We start from the raw sequence: 18,408 nt of genomic DNA on the forward strand, positions 1-18,408 counted from the left end.
GGCACTTCCTAGCTGCAAACACCTTTTTATCCTGCTCATTACAGAAATTACGACGTCAGGACTGTGAAGAGCCCCAGCAGTCTCAGGGCACTGCTTGGTTGCAGCCCAAACTCTGCCCAGTGCCACTTCCATTTCTTTCTCTGTGATGCTGTCTCCTCTGTGGTGTTCTGCATCCAAAGCACAGGTCAACATTTCAAGCCTCATAAATGTTAAGAGCTCAGCTGTACAGAAAAGTGACACAAAGGACCCATAAGAAAGCTGCTGGGACATGTGGATTCACTTTGAACTGTGTCAGATCGATGAGGATCTGGGGCTGCTTCCTGGTCAGCCGGTCCTGGCTCACACCACAAAACTTTACTGGCAGATGCAGCCTCCAGTCAGAACCACCTGGTCTCAATTAGGATGGATTTGTGGCACTTTAAAGGGGTTTAGTGACTGCTTTAGCTGACCCTTCAGATGAAAAACTCCAAATGCCTGGCCTGGATCCCTAACAATAATGGCACTTATCAAGGCATCCTTCCATCATCAGGCTTGCCAACAGCCACCTGTCTGCTGTTTCTCATCACTATTTTGATGGTTTTGCCCCCAAAAGCATTGAATGTAACAGTTGCTTCTCTGAATTCACAGAGTTGAAATGCCTGACCACATTCACAGGCTGCTGTCTGCATCCTGACAGTAAGCTCCCAATGCAGAAAGGGGAAGTTTCACCTCTTTAAACATCAGGTTAGAATCCAACTTGCTTCTTTTGCATTTTCCTGCTAAAGGCAGTAGCCACAATAATATCATTCATCATTGTTTCCTGGCCTAGAGCAACGGTATATCAAATGTCCCCACAGCCTGAAGTCAAGCAACAAGCAGCTGCATATTGCTGAAATTCTGGGATCACAATCTCCAGAAAATTAGGAATATTTTGAAATTACTAGGCCATATCTGCTGTCTGGGTTGCCACCATAAATGTCATATTTGCACAAGTGCCAAATTTATGATGGGAACATTCTCAATGCAATTTTTACAAAATGTAATGAGTATCCATTCTAACTGGGAAAATGACATGTCCTGTACAAGGTATTTGTCCAGTGAGTCAAAAAAAGTTTAAGCTATACTTTGAAGAAGGGCATGAAGACCTCTTTCTCAAAGAACTTCAGCAGGAGAACATCATTTGGTACTGCTGTTCTGCCTCCCACCTTAGACACCACAAAATACTTGTGGCCGCTTAAAGGCAAAATGCAACTGGAGATTAATGCAATCAGACCTGGAATAATGATAAAGGGACTTGATTTCCACAGGGTCAGTGATCAGCAAAACTACTGAACAATCCCTGGTGAGCTACCCACCGAAGTGGCAAAGACTTGTGTCACACCTGAAAATCTTGGCCAAGGGTAGTAGAGCCTTATAGTACTGTGGAGCAGTAGGAAATGTTCACTATCTGTGTCCTCCTGATGAAGGGGATGATGAAGAAAGCAGTCATTTGACTTTCACACTTGTCAAGATCATAGATCCATTAAAATTCTGGGTCAGAAGCACCCCTGGGCAGCTTCTCCTTCCCGGTAGTGCTCGCACAACAGACTATTTCCCGTATGTTCACTTGGAGAGTAGATGCTACAGTAAAGAGTAACATAATGGACCACATAGACAATATGGTCTGTTGGGAAAGTGCCAGTCCATCTTCTCTCAATGGAAATGCTCTGGAAAGCTGCTGCTGTTCTATGGGGTACAGGCATTTTTGGGGATAAGGGAAGTCTCAGGGACAGGACGGCTGGATTTCCAGAAAATTTTAGACAAGGTTCAACACCAAACTTGTTGAAACACCACCAGTAAAATATTGGGCAGTACCAGGAGGAGTGCTGAAGAGCAAAACATGGGATTATACTTTGCATGCAGCTCTGCTCTCTGCCCTCAGAGTGGGCATGGTGGGGCTAGGGTAGACCCAAAGGGACAGCAGACAAAATGATTGAGAGTATGGAGAAACTCTTCTATGAGGAGATGCTATATAAAAGCTGGGACTCTTCAGCTGAGGAGGAAAAAAGAAAACACAATGGTGGTTTACAACACGGAGAAGGCAATCGGTCAAGTCACTGTGGCATTCTCCCGGTCATCCGTCCACCTACTTACCTGTAAACTGCTCTTCACCACCTCCTACACTGCTGGAGCTAGAGATGATGGGATGGAATGAATGGGAGCTCTGTTTAAAACAAATAAAAGCAAATACGTTTTTATGTAATACTTCTCTACACCCAGAGATGTGGGATCTCTGGGGCTGGCTGTCCTGGGCAACCACACAAGCAGCAACAGCCACATCTGCGAGGGAGAAGGCAAACTCATGAGTAACAGCTCCAAGCAGATACTGAAAGGATGAGAGAGGGATGTACCCATGAAAATCTCATTCAATTGCAGGCTTGAGTCAGATGCTAGAAAATGGATTGATTTTAACTTTGGAACCCCAAGGTTTGGCATTACTTTGCAATTTCTTCTTAAATCCCTGCATATCTTCTCAGGTGTCAGCAGCCAAGGTTTTGGCCTCCTTCTGGGCTACCCAGCCTAGATAAACATACGTGCTGTTAAAGCTGTTTCCAGGAACGCCTTCCTCTCCCTGCAATCTCTTATCTCCCAGAGGAGATTGTCAGAGGGTACTTCAAAGCCCTTTGAAAATGGCCAGGGCTCTGCCTGTAGTCCAGCAGATACAGGCGCCCTCACCCCAAGAAGTCAACAGCCGCCCCTACATTCAGAGCAGCCTTATCACCACCACAACAGCGAGCAGCAAGAGAGACTTTACCCCTCACTATCACAACCCAATCTTCTTCAGTCTTTGCTCTGCAACATGCTGCCAGTCACCTCCCCAGATTCACCCAGGTGGGTTGTAGAAGATTACGCAAAAACAAGCAGAAAATAAAAGGAGTGGTTTTGCTCAGCCCTGAGGAATAGAGAAGCCTGAAGCCTGCTGAGTTTGTAATTAAAATGTGGAAAGGCCATGACAGAGCTCAAAAGATGGAAGAATGGGAGACAGGCAGCAGAAAAATGCTGAGCACCAGGCTTCAGGCAACATGCCATTTTGAATTAAAAATAAGTAAGAAAATTGCCTAGGGGAATGCAGGGGAGGAGTGGCTGTGGAAAGAGTGGGTGATGGAGCGGGGGCTATAGTCCAAGCACTGCCCTCAGATAAATCCTGCTCAGTGTTCCCCTTCTGAAAGACTGTCAAGTGTAGTGAAGCAGAGGAAAACGGTACAGCTGGCCTATGGTGTTATTATCCCTGCTGAAGCACAGAAGGCCAAGTGCCTGCCAGGACAAATGGCAGGACACCATGCATGCAGCTCTCACTCCATCAGCAACTTGAAAATGGAAATGCCACATATAAAAGTCACGTTTTCACTTGGAACTTGTTTTCTGCTAGTCTTAACAAGCATCTCAGGGGCTGGTATCATTGGAACAGGCTGCCCAGGGAAGCGGTGGAGTCATCATCCCTGCTGGTATGTAAAAAATGGCAGATGTGGCACTAAGGGACATGGTTTAGTGGTGGATGTGGCAGTGATGATTAATGGTTAGACTTGATCTTAAAGGTCTTTTCTAATCTAAGTGATTCTATGACCAGGCACACAGGCACACAGGCCAGGTGGCCACAGTGAGCCCAAGGCACAGACATGGCCAGGGACGTTCCACCATGATAGGAAAAGTAGCAGCTGTTTGGACAAGGACCACGCTTTATCCCATGTCATATTTATCCCATCTATATTAACCCAAATTGGCCACTGCTTCTAAAATTACCCTCCCAATTAGAGAAAAGGGCTTTAGAAAAACGTTTGGAGTTAACTGAATGAGTTGTGGACCAGGAGTGCGTAACAACAGACAGGTAGGTACGTGGGAGATTCATCCCAGGGGACCACAGAGACCAGCAAAATTTTGAGCAGCAGAAGATGATCATTATTCCTCCCTCCCAGTGAAGCCAGGGGGGAAAGTGCCACAGAGAGGCAATGTTGTTTCAAGTGTACCTGCAGTGCCAGAAGCTCAACAGGGATCGCTGCTTGAGTCCTTTTCAGGCTACATAAAATTTTACAGGTCCGCAACTCTGCTGACCTGGGTGAAATGATTCCTCCTTTGCCTCCAAATAAGATCAGGATCCAGCTGAAATGCCCAGACCTAGGGAACAAGGGATGTCTGGAGACACTCTTCAGCACTAGAGTATGAATCAGTGTCTAATGCAGGTTTCCTTCAGCCAGGAGAGCTCCTCAGATTGGTACAGCCCCTTGCAGATCAGCACAGCTGCTCCTCATGCTTCCTTCTCTAGACACATTTCCCTTGCTGAATAAAAAGCTGCTCCAAGCTGAGGTTTTATGCCTTTTTTCATACACCTCACTGATCTATTAATCCTGTTAAAACTGTGGAGAAATAAATCAGCAGTGCTGAAGAATAGTCTGCCTCAGATGGTAAAATTCATTGGATTACACAACTGCTTGTTCCCCAGGTTATACATAGAGGACTGCACTAACTGGGTAATGAACAAGCCTCAACCATTGTATCTTCCTGCTGGCTGCCAGCAATGTGGGAAGCTAAGGCTTCAAAAGGTCTTGTTGGATTTTGGGGCCCTGCTGTTGGCCTGAAACCATCCTGCTCTTTCAAAAACATTAAATAGACTGGGACAGTCAGCCTGATTGATGCCAAAAATCCACATCATCCCACATCCTGTCTCTAGTCAGCACAGATGCTTAAGGAGAGAAAGTAAGAACCAAGCAAATGCTGAGTGATTCTTCCTCCCAGCTTCCAGCTATCCACAGCTTTGAGACTTCCTAAAGAACAGGCTGTCTTTTAGTACTTATCAGCCCTTCTTGGGGCTGTTCATTTCCTCATGCATTACTCTAATTGCACTTTTAATCTGCTTATGACTAAAGTAGGTAAAAGTAGTGTCTATCACTCCCCATTGCCCTGGAGTCCCTTTGCCAGTTCTCCTGAGGTTTATAACATCTCACTCTTTCCTGAGCTGTTGTTTTTCCTGTCTCCTCACCTTGCTGCATGCCAGGGCAACACTAAAGGCAGAAACTGAGATCTCTTCTGTACAAACCCCTGAGCACATCAATTACTAGAGCTCAGAAAGGTTGCTCAGTTGTAGAGGCACTCACATGCTTCAGCAAGGTTCAGTGTTTAAGCATAATACATATGAGAACATTAGATCAGCTCCATGTGGTCATACAAAAACCCTGTCTCCTGCAGCAGTGCCCCCTTCTCTGTGGTCAGCAACTGCTATCAAGAAAGAAAATCAAAAGCAAAGTAGGAGTGTGGTGAAGTGTCCTTACAGACACCTTGTAAGGACAAACTGTCACATTTGTCAAGGTCTCAGCTCTAGTCAACCTTCAATCACACCCTGAAAGCATCTCCAATCCACTAAACATAGGGAAGGAAATTATAAAAGTGACTCTTTTCTCCATTAACAACAAAAAATTAGTATTTTTCCTAGCGGTTTAATTTCATACGAAGGAAAACAAAGTCCTCTCTTGGGAACTTCCATCCATCACAAAACATCAGCTATTTCAGCAATTCTGGGAAATCTTATGTACAGTGGGCTTACTTCAGTATGCCCTTATCAGCCCCAGCTGCTGGCCCATCCAGTATCTGAAGCAGGGCAGCTGAAGGAGCCTTTTGATCACAGCAGCACATCCAGGCACAAAGTTACTGTGGGTTAAAGGATGATTTGAACAGCCTTAGCCTTGTCCAGATGCCAGGATGCACAAGACAGCAGTCTGCCTCAGCAGAAAAGCGATGCCCCACATTGGCAGAAGTGGCAGGCGGATTTTTGTGCCAGGATTTGGCAACCAAAGGTTCTGGACTCTAAGTTAGCATGGCCCCTTTTCCTGCAAAGTCAGTATGCAAAGGTGAGGGGACTTGGTCTCCAGGCAGCCCACCCCGACTCCGCTCCCTGCAGCATGGAACCCCCATGGAAGTGATTCTCCAAAGGCACCAGCAAGGGCAGTGGTGACTCAACAGCAGGTATCACCAGAAAGGAGCCTGCTGGCCAGCTGGGCTCTTGGGCAGGGTCCTGTGCCACAGGTGAACCAGCCTCCCAGCAGTGTCTGGCCTGGTACTTAACAAAAAGGAGAAGAAGCTAAGGCTTCGTTCCAGTGAGGAACCAAGCATGAGAAAGAGAAACTGTACATTGATCTCCTTCCTCTACTTTGTGCAGGTTGTGTGCATTCCCATGGTTGAAAATGCCTTGGCCTTATAACCCAAGAGACAGGTGGCATGGGAGGACACCCTGGTATGCCACCCCCTGCATGCTCCTCAGCATCTTCTCAGCTCCCAGAAAAGCAAACACAGTGGGGACAGTTTACCAACCTTGATTGGTCCAGAGCAAAGTTCCTTCTCTGGAGCAGTTTTGGAGCAGGACACTGGATCCATGGGAATGCCTGGAGGTCTAGATGCTGCTCCCTGCTCGGCTAAGACAGTGGCACTGAAGGGTGGAAGGTTTTTGTTCCACAGCCATCCACAGCTCCTGAGCACGAACAACCTCAAACATCACTCACCTTGGCCCTGGCATGAGAGATGTGACACAGCAAGACCTATGGTGCCAAAAGGGAACAGGCTCTGCTCTTCCAAGAATGCCTCCTGGCTCCCCCGAGGACACATGTGGCACAACATGCAGCAGGCCAAACACCCCAGTTGTGCTGTGCTCCCTGCTGCTCACCCCGCTTTCAGGGCCAGGCACAATGAGCCTGTCCACGACTCACAGGGCCACAGCAAGATGCTGCTGTGTTGGCAGGGAGACAGAAAGCTGGCCATTGTACCCTTCCCACCCAGCCCAGGCCCCTGGGAATGGGGCAGTGCAGGGAAAAGGCAGTATTTTCCGGGCAGAGGCCTATTGCTAGGGCACTGGGAGCACAGTCCCAGTATTTTGCTGTGTATTGGCACAGTGCACAGCCAAGGGACTGCCCTCCAGCCTCCTCGAGCAGGCAGCAGAGGCAGACACATACACAGGTCAGAATTTATTTCCAAATACCTCATTATATCATTCTCACATGAAATATTTCTTTTGGAATATAGCCTACACTTAGAAAACAGAAAAGAGTTTTTTATAAGGCACATCAGATTATAGACTACATAGAGACATCTCCCCCTCATTTATGCTCATAAAATACTGGTAATTTTAAAAGTAAGATTTCTAAAACCTAGACCCTGTGTAGCCCCATGTAGAGCAGTATCCATAGTTATCAGACCTCAGTTTACACACACCTAGTAAAGGGCTATAACAAGTTGTATATAAAGCACATCTTCAGAAACAGTCACAGCTGGCTACATTCAAAAGTAATGCTACTCCAGACTATGAAACAGGCTGCTTATAAAGTATAACCTACTGCTTCCAGTTCAGCATGATACCAAGCAGTATGATCTTGCAGAGAAAATTTTGTTATTTTTGTAAACGGAAGCTGCTCAGATTCAAGCCTGTCTCCTCCTCAAAACCACATTTTTGAGCGACCGAGACTTTTTTTTACAGAGAAAAACCCAGGAGAAATCTAGCTTTGTTTTTCTCCAAGATGTCAGCATGACTGTATATCTAAAATCCTGTCAAAGCATTTGAGTAAGAAATATAAAGGCTCAGATGTTAATTTCAGGACCAGTAAACATTAAACCATTACCAACCAAGTCAAATGCATCCAACTTCTGTGCTATGGAAACTGTTTTCCAGGCTCTTCCAGTGCAGAAGCCAACATATTTTTATTGAATTAGGCCCTAGGTAAAGATTTCCATCCCATTTTCAAGTTTTCAGTGATGGATCATTACCCATTCTGCACTCATTCTTCTGTAGAGAAGGAAAAAACACTGTCTGTGGAGCCTATGCCAATAGCCCAGAATCCATTTACATAGTGTCATTTTCCTTAATGGGCCAGGAGGTAAACTGTGGTCAGCTTTATCAACTCAAATGGCCTCCACAGTTCATTATTTCAGACACTGATTCGTTTCTGATGCAAAAGGGTTCTGGCCTTCTGTCATTACAGTTTAGTTTAAGAATAAGGAAAAGGTCACTTCAAGGCTAGGGCCAAAGAGGAAAAAAAAAAAAATAAATATAATTTGATTTTGAACTATCTAGGGGAGGGAAAAAACCTAATTGTGGCCATAAAATGGCAGACAGACAAGACAAACTAAATGTTCTCTGCAGAACAGGTTTAAATACTGATCCTTGCAGAGAGTCACATTATCATTCGGGTCTCTCAAACTCACTAGAACTGCAATTAGGCTTAGAGTTCAGTAGGAACCAGATTCAGAGAACAGGTCACACTCAGTTGTGTTGATCCCTCAGCTACATTTAGGCACATTTAAGTTAATCTGTTGGACTGATCTGTTAAAAAAAAAAGAATTATCAGTTAAATTTTGGGGATGGCCTCAGACAATTTCACAACTATAAGCTTGGACAAGATTCAACCACAAATGACTGTTGCCTTTAGAAGGGAAACATTTAACTTGGTTAAAAACAGCATAATGAAGAGGATGCAGCAGCCTCAGTTTCTAGAATCCAGTTTGTTATAAATCTAAATCTGCCTGATTTATTACTTGTTTAGCAGCCTTAAAAGGTAAAGTGGGGCATCCTGAAATTCTTGGCTGTAGACTTAAAACCAGATGCGGTTTATATGGTGCTGCACAGGTATTTGTTACATTGCTTAGAAAGAAAATAACAAACCCAACACAACAGTATTTACATTCCTTTGAGCTGAAATAGATGAACTGTCATCATGTCTGCAAAAACAAAGAGGAAATCGCCACTGCTCGAGGTAGCGAGTTAAAGCTTGGTTATGTTCTTGGGCTTCCACTCAGCTTCCTGGGAAAGGCAGGGGAAAGAGGACAGAAGGGACTTTCTGAAAGTCAGGAGGTGACAAATGAGATGTCAGCTCCATAAGGGATTAGGTTCCCTCACCACAAGCTGAAGGTATATTCATGACCTTTTTAAACCGTGGCATTTGCGTATAGATTACACCTCTTGCATACCCTTTTAAAAACGATCCCTAAGAGCATTGGCTTGGGAAGACACAAAGAGAGTGGGGTTTTAAAGCTACAAATGTCAGTTAGGAGGCACAGTGTTATTTTTCCCTTTGATCGTCCATGTACAGAGCTCTACATTTCCACCGTTGCTTGTGCGTTCCTCCTGCAAAGCCCTGGCAGTGAAGGCCTCTGTTGTGCTCCTCCCCGTCACATACACCTTACAACAGAAGAAGTTGAATCCTTTGGACAAATCCTTCTTAGGTCACAGACACATGGTGCTTTTTCTTTCCTTAATGAGAAGTCCTGGTCACAAAACCGGGTGCCAGACCTGATATACAGCAATTATTTAACTAAGAATCCTTCTGCAACCCTTGAAAGGGCAACCGAGTTATCCAGTAGCAACATATACACATACATACAGATCTACACTATACACTCAAGATGACACGAATTGAGATTTCAGCTAATATAGCCTCTATTGATTTCCTCAGAGCAGCACTCAGGTCCTTGCAACCCCTATACAAAACAGCAGTATTTTTTCCACCAGGATTTGGAGAGGTTTTTCATCTTGTCTGGAGTCCTACATTTGGATTTCTTTGGTTGCTGCTGGGTATCCGAGTACTGAATACCAGCCACGATGGCTGCATCAAAGACCTCCTTGAGGTTTTTCTGAGTCAAAGCGGAGCACTCGATGTAGGACGCGGCTTTTATTTCCTCAGCACAGAGCTTTGCAGCCTCCTCCGAGACTGGCTTTTCTTTGCACTTGTCCAGCTCGATGAGGACTTTGACATCCTCCCGGAGGTCTGACTGCGTCCCAACCAGGATAATGGGCGCTTTGGGGCAGTGGCAGCGAATTTCAGGAACCCACTTCTCACTCACGTTCTGGAAGGACGAAGGGCTCACCACGCTGAAGCACAGCAAGAAGATGTCCGTGTTGGTGTAGCACAGAGGCCTGAGCTTGTCGAATTCATCCTGCACAGAACAAAACTGTGTTAGCACTCCACAGAAAGAGCATCTTGACAGGCACCCCAAAATGAGCACCCAGACCACTCAGCAAGGGGTGATAGAAGCAGAAGCCACCTGTACCCAGCCTGAGATCTCGTGGCTGCCAGCCAGCACACACCCTGCCAGCACTGGGCACACAGAACAAAGGTGGTGGCTTCCCCGTGTACCTGAGATTTTCCAGCTAATGCTGCAGGTTATTTCAAGTGCTTAAATATCTCCTTTGCTCTTTGTACACAGGCCCTCTGCCCTACTTCAGCAAAGCTGCGGGAAGCGGGTTACGACACACAAAGCCACAAACCTCTGAAGAGGGAGAGAGCACTTTCTCCAGGCTCACATCTTCTAGGGTGAGTCAGTGCGCAGCTCTGAGGAGGAGCACCGTGTACCTCAAAGCTGTTCTGCCCACAGACCCGGGCAAGGGCAAAGCAGATATGCAGCAGCATGTGTACCTTTCTGGGTACCTTTCCTGGAGACAGCTTTTAAACTGGTAACTACTTAGCAACATCCTACAGGATATGGGAATAATTTCCCTGCCATTGTGCCCAGGGATTTAAATCTGATGGGAGCAATAATGACTTTCAATGTGCAGGCTTAACATGCCAATGGCATAGAGTAAGAGCTTTACCTTTCCCTCCCACCCATGCCACATCAAACAAACTGCACACAGCCTCCCAGCACTACCCTTCTGGGTTTTTTTTTTTTTTTCTTTTAGTGGGAACTCCAGCAAAGCAAGGCCCTTTTTCAGCTTCAGGACTAAGCCACAAGAAAGTCAAATGCCTCATGGTAACAAAGGTGTGCTGATCCTCAGGGAAGAATGCAGCTAGAAGAAAGGGTTACTCCAGGCAGGCTGCTTTTATGCTGACAGCAGGATAAAACCAGGGTAACACTAGCAGCCTAAACAGGTAGGATTTGCCTCTGCGGCAGTGACATTTTAATTAAAATGGACCGTGTTCTCAAATGCTTGGAATTGAAAATGCACAGAAACATAAATATATGAATATATCGCTCAGTTTATTGATGAATTGCAAGTTCAACAGTGTGTTAATTTTTGAGATGTGAAATTTTGCTTTAAAGCCACTGGAGGCCTAGGAAATGCAGTTTGAAGTCCCCCAGAAGCCTCAGAAATCTTGTTCTGCTCAAATGAATTTTTGTAGCAGTATCTCTGAGAGAGGCAGACGTTTATAAAACACCAGTCAAGAAAATAAGATTCATTAGCTCTCTTGATTCTCACTTTAAGGCTCAGAGGAAACCAGGCTCTCACACCACTCAGCTCAAGAAAAACCCCACACTTACTGAGAGATGCTGCTCTGAACAACAGGGCTGTTTGCAGAAAGGCACCTTGCCATGTAATTTCCTCTCCTTGCTACATGAGAAACCTCAAAAGGGCTCAATTCAATGGGTTTGGAAGCAAACAGCAGATCTGAAGGGTTCTTACTAAGATGAAATAGTTCCCTTTATATCCTATGTACAATCCTGCCATTTCAATAGCAGGGACTGCCAGGGACTGCAGGGACTCCACACCTTTTCGGGCTACTGGTGCTGAATTTCCCGCTGCCTGGAGTGCTTTTTTTAGCTCCAGATTTCAGCAGCCATCTCCCAGCAGCAGTTTTATCAAAGTAACCAGACAGGAATCTTTTACTCACAGCAAATTCTGTCAGTTTAGAATAACCCCTTCATTTTAAAGGCAGTAACTTTACCCATTCCAGCTGCACTTGGGCAGCCAGAGCAAACACCTCAACCATTAAGGACAGGGAAGGCAAGGGGTGACAGGGCCCGTTCATCCCTCCTGCAGCTTGCAGCTGCATTTCCACAGGCTGTCACCCGATGGCAATTTCACCTGTCGTGCTCTGCATACACACATGCACAGCCAAGACTGTTGCATTACCAACCTATCTCTTCAGTAGGACACAAAATCATGGGACAGTTCTGCTGTTTGACTTCATATCACTACCTGCAGAAAGCTGTTTGTAGGATTTTAGCTCTGGTTTGTAGGGCACACTGCTGTATACTACTACAAAGCCCTTAAAACCCCGTTTCTAAGTAGGGCACCCAGTTACTACTCATCTAAATAGGTTTGTATGTTAAGACCACTGAGATTTTTCAGCGTGGTTTTGGTGAAGGCATAGACCTAGATCCACAAAGCTACACAGGACCCTAACTCCCACTGCCTTCAAATACAGCGAGGGAGCAATATATTTTTGCCTACTTTTGGTTATCCAGCCTCGACCCTGGCAAGCAGTGTTGCACACTGCTCAGGGTGGTATAAGCCTGGGTCTTCCAGAAAATCTGAGGCAGTAGGACATGGGCTCTTTTTATGTATCAGGCAAAGTAGGAGATGAGAGGCGTCAGCCATCCTCATCTCTTCAGGTTGTAGATTACAGCAAACCTCAGCTTTGCAGCGGCAGCACTTTCTAAATGGGTGGGAATGGCGAATAGGAACCCTCCACAGACAACACCCAATAATACTTTTTTCTCCCTCCAGCTTCTGTGTCTTCAAAAACACAGTCTCTATCTCTGGACACCTACAGCAGCTGTGGTTGCTTTGCACGCATACCTGCCAAACACCCCAATTCTTAAACCCGCAATTATTTAGCAAAAATAAAGACAGTGACAACCGCTCAAAGAGAAAACCAGGTGGTCGTTGAGTCCCCAATATGTTCAGCATTTCTAGTCAGGCTAAACAGAGCTGCAGCTTGAGCCAGCAGAGCAGTAGCCTATGCCCAGCCCCTGTATGGAGGCACAGTACGTCCCCCGCCCTTCAACAGAGAGGCAAAGCAATGAGTTAAGCAGCAGTGGAAATGACAGGAGATAATAACGTGATCAAACACTGGGAATACTTTCAGATCTATGAAGTCATTTGCAGGACTACTTTGCGCAACAGCAACAACTTCTCCCCTCCCGCTGTCACTTAAATCAAGTAAGTGGCTCCACTGACCTGACCAGCTGTGTCACAGAGCTGAAGTCTCACCGGCTTGCCATCCACAGACACAACAGCTTTTGGAGAGAAAAGACGGAGGGGGGGAAAGCTATGGTGAATTCAACTTTACGTGTTTTCCGTTAAAGAAAAAAAACTAAAAAGTAAGATTTACCATCCCTCAGGTTTTATAGCCTTTTCTTCAATTATTCTAGATTTAACAACTTAGCAGAACTGGAAGGGAGTCCGTCGCTAACACATGGGCACACACAAGCCCTTCAGGGCTTTCCGATTCATTTTACTACACGAGATGAGTTAGGCAGTGAGGGCACAAGTCCACCGCAGGCAGCGCGGGGAGCGAGCCCGGCAGTCTGGGATATTCTGCTACAGAGGTTTAGCTTTACTTCCTCGTATACATTCAGCACGCCGAGGACACGAAAAGCCCCCGCTGAACCGCAGAGAAACCCCTGGACTTCCCCCTTTGTAAGGGCAAGACAAGACGAGTATTTAAACCTGCCCTTTAGGCGCATCCGATGTCCCCGAGAGCGCTGAGCTTTCCATGGGAGGATTCCCAATTAAAGCCCGGCTCTGGCCGCACATGACACCCGCTGCCAGCCCGGCTCCGTTACACCGGACACCGGCTGGTGTTGCTGGCTGCGATGGCAGCCCGACAAGCTCTGTCCTGCTTCGTAGAGTCCTGCTCCCCATAAATACATCACGAAATCACCGAACCTGGACATCGCGTCCTCTCCGCACAGCCCAGCCATGGCCTCGGGAGCGGCACGGGCGGGACGCGCCGCTCCCCAGGACGGCAGAACCCCCTCCCGCCGCCCCGGTGGTCGCTGCTGCCCCGGTCACTTACCGGAGAAGTTGTCGAAGGCGGTGGGGATGTACTCGGTGGGGTACCCGTTGGTGGTGTAGCTCACGACCAGGCTGGTCTTGCCCACCGCGCCGTCTCCCACCAGAACGCACTTGATGCTGCGCCGCGGCTCGGACCCCGCTCCGGCCCCGGCTCCGGCCACGGCCCCGGACCCCGCCGCCCGGCAGCGGCCGCCCAGCGCCGCCCCCAGCGCCGCCGCCGCCCGCCCGCTGCGCACCCTGCGCGGGGGCACCGGCGGCACCTCGCAGCCGCCCGGCGGCACCGGCTTGCTGATGTATCCCGCCTCGCCCTCCTGCTGCGGCGGCATCCGCGCGGCCACGCAGAGCCCCGCGGCCCGGGGGGCGGCGCGCTGCCCGGAGCCGCCGGCCGGGGGACGGCGGGGCGCGGCGACGGTGGTGGCGGCGGGCGAGCGGTGCGGAGCCCCAGCGGGCCGGCAGGAGCGGCGCGACCGCCGAGAAGCCAGCCCCGGTGCCGCTGGCGGTTCCCGGGCGCGGGCGGTGGCGGCGGCTCCCGGCGCGGTGGCGGCTCCCGGCGGCTCTGCTACCGCCGCGCCCCGCGCGCCAGAGTCCCGGCCGCCGGCCCCGCGCCGCCGCGTGACACAGGCGGGGCGGGGAGGAGCCGGCGCCGCGCGGCCCCGCACGGCCGCCCGGCGGCGCCGCGGCGCCCCGCCCCGCGCGCACCGAATGCCGCGGGCGGGCGGAGGGGGCGGGCCCCGCCGCGAGGGCGCGCCTCTCATTGGCCCGCTCCCCCCGCCGCTCACCGCCATTGGCTGGGTTCGGCGGAGGGGGCGGTGCCGCCCGGCCCGCCGGGGCTCGTGCCCGCCCGTGCCCGCGGAGCCGCCGTGAGGGCCCTCCCGGCCCCGCCGGGCAGCGCTCGCCTCGCTGTGGGGCAGCGCGTCGGGCTTGGCAGCGCAGGAGAGCCCTGAAGCTCCGGCCGGTGCTCTCGGCGTGTTTGCCGTGGAAGCCGCTGAGAGAGCTCCCACCTGCACGCTTGGGGAGGGGTAAACTGGGCCGTGTGCCGTGGGAAAGGGGCCACCTCATTTTTAGCGCCTTTGAAATAAGTTGGCCATGAGAGGTTTTGAAGTAGAACACTGAAAATGGAAGGCTGATGAATAGCCTGGCTCTGTTCTCGATTGGAAACGTTATTAACACTTTTCTTATGAGAACCTTGAAAGTACTACACAAATATGAACCACACTACCTGAAGAATCTGGGATGTCTCATTTGACAGGCAGCAAGTGCATATATCTGAACTTACCCAAATCAGTGCTGATAAGTCTATGGCAGAGTTGAGATTTCAGTTTACCATTTTTAGCATTGCTGAGTTGCCAGTGAGTCCTGAAGTGCTGCTTCCCCTTTCCCTCAGTGAAGTGGAAGCCCACGTGAGGCAGCACATGCTATAGCTGCCCATCATGGCTCATCTGTATTTCCCGTGGTCACTGGAGCTGACATCTTCCCGATCCTTTAAACCCTGGAGCGGTGTGGTCTAACCACCAAAGGTTCATGTCTCATGGAAAAAAGTGCTCTGTGCAGCTGATCTTTGCCTAAGTGCCCTGGTCTCTTCCATGGGAAGAGTCACTGTGGTTCTCCATAGGGCTAAGGCTCTTTGCACAGAGACGTTTAGGACAATCTGAAGCAGAGCCAAAGACAAGGTCCCCCCTGGCTGAAAACAGTCGCAAAAACCACAGGTTTGATACATTGTGCATACTATTGAAGATACATGGCAGAAACATCTCCCTGGAGCCCCATGCCGGCTCAGCAGATCATAGAGGCTCAGTGCCACCCTCATGCTCAAGGCCCATAGAGGCCATTGATCCTCCAGTAGGATATCCCAGTCCTGCAGAATTCCCTTCCCTTAAATTAACAAAGATGGTGCTGTCACATATGGCATTAGCCACAGAGAGAGCCATCACAGGGCACCCAGCTACAACCAAGACACATTGTCCCACTGGGTGCTTTCATACATTTATCACTCCTTGATGAAGCCTGTGAGAGATCACCCAGATAGCTGAGCTCTGCCAAGGTAGAAGGACTGGAATGGGAGTCTGCCTGCACTCATGCTTATAGTTAAGTAGCAGAAATGGCTTAGTTCATACCTTTGGTTATTTTGGTACATATTCCTTGTGGAGAAGCCAAAGTTAGAACAAAAGCATTCTATTTTAATTTAGTGTAATTATAGCCTGTCTACCTAGAAAAGCTGAATTGCTTTAACAATATACCACAGCTAATTCCCTAGAGTATGGATGCAGTTGTGCCAAGATAATGCTAATTGGGCTTATTTCTTCGGGAAAGGGAAAAATTATGCGTGCATTGCAGGCTTGCTTTGCAAACAGCTGCAGCTGTTTGAAAAGTTACCTCCATGGCAGCTTGTTGCCACACTTGTTCTTGGGTTTGCTGCCTACATAGCAAAGCCTTAGAGCAAGCGTGCTCCACGGCCACCTGGCTGCAAAATCACAGTGTTTAATTCAGTATTAGGTGCCGTCAGCCCAGCAGGTGTTCCATGGAAAAGTCTGAGACTACTGCATGGCTGCTGTGCTGTAACGTGAGGGAGCTCAGAGATACCTGTGGTGTGGTAACATCTTGAGTGGCGATGTTGTTTCAACAGTATAAGCTCAGTATTAGAGTGATGCAGGTGACAAATCACATCCCTGATCAAAGTTAGGTACCAACCCCAGTACCAAAAATTTGCATAGGTTCTCCTGTTCTCCTTTTCCTTAAAGTAAGACAAAAGGGAAATGGATTAATTACACAGAGGTTTGTGTCCCTTCTTCTGAACTGAAAACAAGCTGCTTTTCAGTGGAACTCTGAAGGTAGTCAGGATCTGCATAAAACAAGGAATATCTTCAGTCATCTCGGGTGTACTGCTTTGAGTATGGAGACTGGATACTGTTACTTCTGGTGCATTTCCTCCCTACTGCTCTGTGCAGGGGGCAGAGCCACATTTGCAGCCCAGTGTTTCATTTTTATTCTGCATGGTTCCCAGTGTATGCCTAGCTGCGTCTCTGCACAAGACAAGGCATTGCTGGGGAAAGGCATGCCCATTGGGAAGAGGTACAGCTTTTCAGGATCTAGTTCCCTCAGAGTTCATTCTTCAGACTCTGAGTGGCACCCAAGAAAGTTGTCTCCCACACGCATGAGCTTTGATAGAAAGGCCCATTGTGCCCGAGGAGCAGAGCTGTCAAGAGGAGTCTCCATCTCCATGCCAAGGTTTGTGTTACCCTTCTGCCAGAGCCCACAGCTGGCAGTTTTCCATCTCCTGAAATCCAGAGGAGCTTTCCACCTGAGGGAACAAGAAACTGGAGAAAAGTCAATAGACCAGACTAGCTTCATACCACATTTATGCAAGGAAAGAAAAGGAGCACTATAATTATATTTTAACTACCTTTTAGTCTCAGCACCATCCCATAAATCAGGTACCTTGTTAGGACTGTGGAATGTCGTATGATGCTGGAAGTCAGCATACAGTAAGTGTGCTGTCAGTAAATGCAGTAAAGATTATAAGCTGGTTTGCTTTGGCCATCTTGGGCAGTGTGTCCTGACATGATGAAGTCATGACAGCAGATGAATTTCTGTCCATTTTTTCTGGTTTGGGCAAAGAGAAGGTGAACAGATGCACTGCAGTCTCTGACACCACACCAGGATGTGGCCCAACTGAAAGCACAAGAATGTGCAAGCCACGTCATCCCTTACCAGCAATGGCAAATGGCAAATTTATGTCCTGGATCAATGCCATGATGAGAACTCATTAAGACAAAAGATGGACAACCACAAGGAAAACTCCCATAGGTGGGAGATGAGAGGGCGGACAATATGTACTGGGTGACAGCCCATTTGAATGGCACTGAAAGATGACGTGAGAAATCTCCTCATGCAATGCTGCAAGCAAAAAATGCCACATGTACATTTTTAAACACCTTCAGCAGACAAGTACAGCTGGTGCATTGAGCTAAATAGGCTGCAGTGCGACAGCTATAAGAGTCTGCATTGTTTCTGTTCTTGGGGAAGGGGGTGTGAGTGGATTCAGAGCTGCATGGTTGGCCTATACTGTAATGTACCCTGCTCAGTACAGTAGCCTTTTGTGTAAGAAGATGAGCTAACTGGTTGTTTTGCAAAGGGGGGCCCGTTTGCACTGCAGCAGCAAGTCAGAGCAGCTCCCGGGCAGCCGTGGTGGCAGTGGGCTGAGGGGGCATTGATGGAGGGATGCTGTAACAGATAGCCCCTGTTTCTGAGCTTTTGGCCTCAATCCTATCACATGCACACATCTTACAGGTTTGAACCCAATTGTTTTCAGAGCTCTAAGCTGGGGGATAAACAGGCTTAACTCCACATAGGTCAACAGGGTGGCAGTTGTCTGTCTCTGGGCTGAATTTGACGCATTATCAGCCAGTTCACAGAAAAAGCTCTTGGTCTATCCTACATGCTCATGTTAGTCAAATATTATTCTTCGAGAAAAAGGACAGTGAGAGGAAATTATTTTATTAGAACGTGAAGTAGGTCATTGTTATACCCTGGATTATCATTTTCCCTATGATACAAAAAATATGAACTGGATGTTTGCCTTGGAGAATGAAAGCTTTCTTTTCTTCTTTTCTTGCAGAAACTTGAAAAGCTTAACAGGGAAAGAGGTGAGGGAGTGAGGCAGCATGCTCTGAACATGA

At 48.2% G+C, this 18,408-nt stretch overlaps 1 protein-coding gene across 1 annotated transcript; it reads right to left on the reverse strand.

The window, feature by feature from the left end:
* Positions 1-6,950: 6,950 nt before the first annotated feature.
* RHOU (ras homolog family member U) lies at positions 6,951-14,058 on the reverse strand. The gene is made up of 3 exons (XM_005518664.3): positions 13,734-14,058; positions 12,893-12,951; positions 6,951-9,927 (listed from the first exon to the last, which is right to left on the reverse strand). Exons 1-3 carry the CDS (start codon positions 14,056-14,058, stop codon positions 9,472-9,474), a joined length of 840 nt encoding a protein of 279 aa, XP_005518721.2. The 3' UTR covers positions 6,951-9,471.
* Between the last annotated feature and the right edge of the window lie 4,350 nt (positions 14,059-18,408).

The sequence above is a fragment of the Pseudopodoces humilis genome, chromosome 3 (genome assembly GCF_049639895.1).
Source record: "Pseudopodoces humilis isolate 2021_Gansu_Grassland_sample_001 chromosome 3, ASM4963989v1, whole genome shotgun sequence".
Taxonomy (NCBI): domain Eukaryota; kingdom Metazoa; phylum Chordata; class Aves; order Passeriformes; family Paridae; genus Pseudopodoces; species Pseudopodoces humilis.

Excerpts from the sequence above, each read along its gene's own strand:
- RHOU (XM_005518664.3), bottom strand. The coding sequence starts at position 14,058 with ATGCCGCCGCAGCAGGAGGGCGAGGCGGGATACATCAGCAAGCCGGTG. Across the intron at positions 12,952-13,733 it reads CGCCTTCGACAACTTCTCCG|CTGTTGTGTCTGTGGATGGC; the intron begins GTAAGTGACCGG and ends TCTCTCCAAAAG. Across the intron at positions 9,928-12,892 it reads TCTGTGACACAGCTGGTCAG|GATGAATTCGACAAGCTCAG; the intron begins GTCAGTGGAGCC and ends TGTTCTGTGCAG.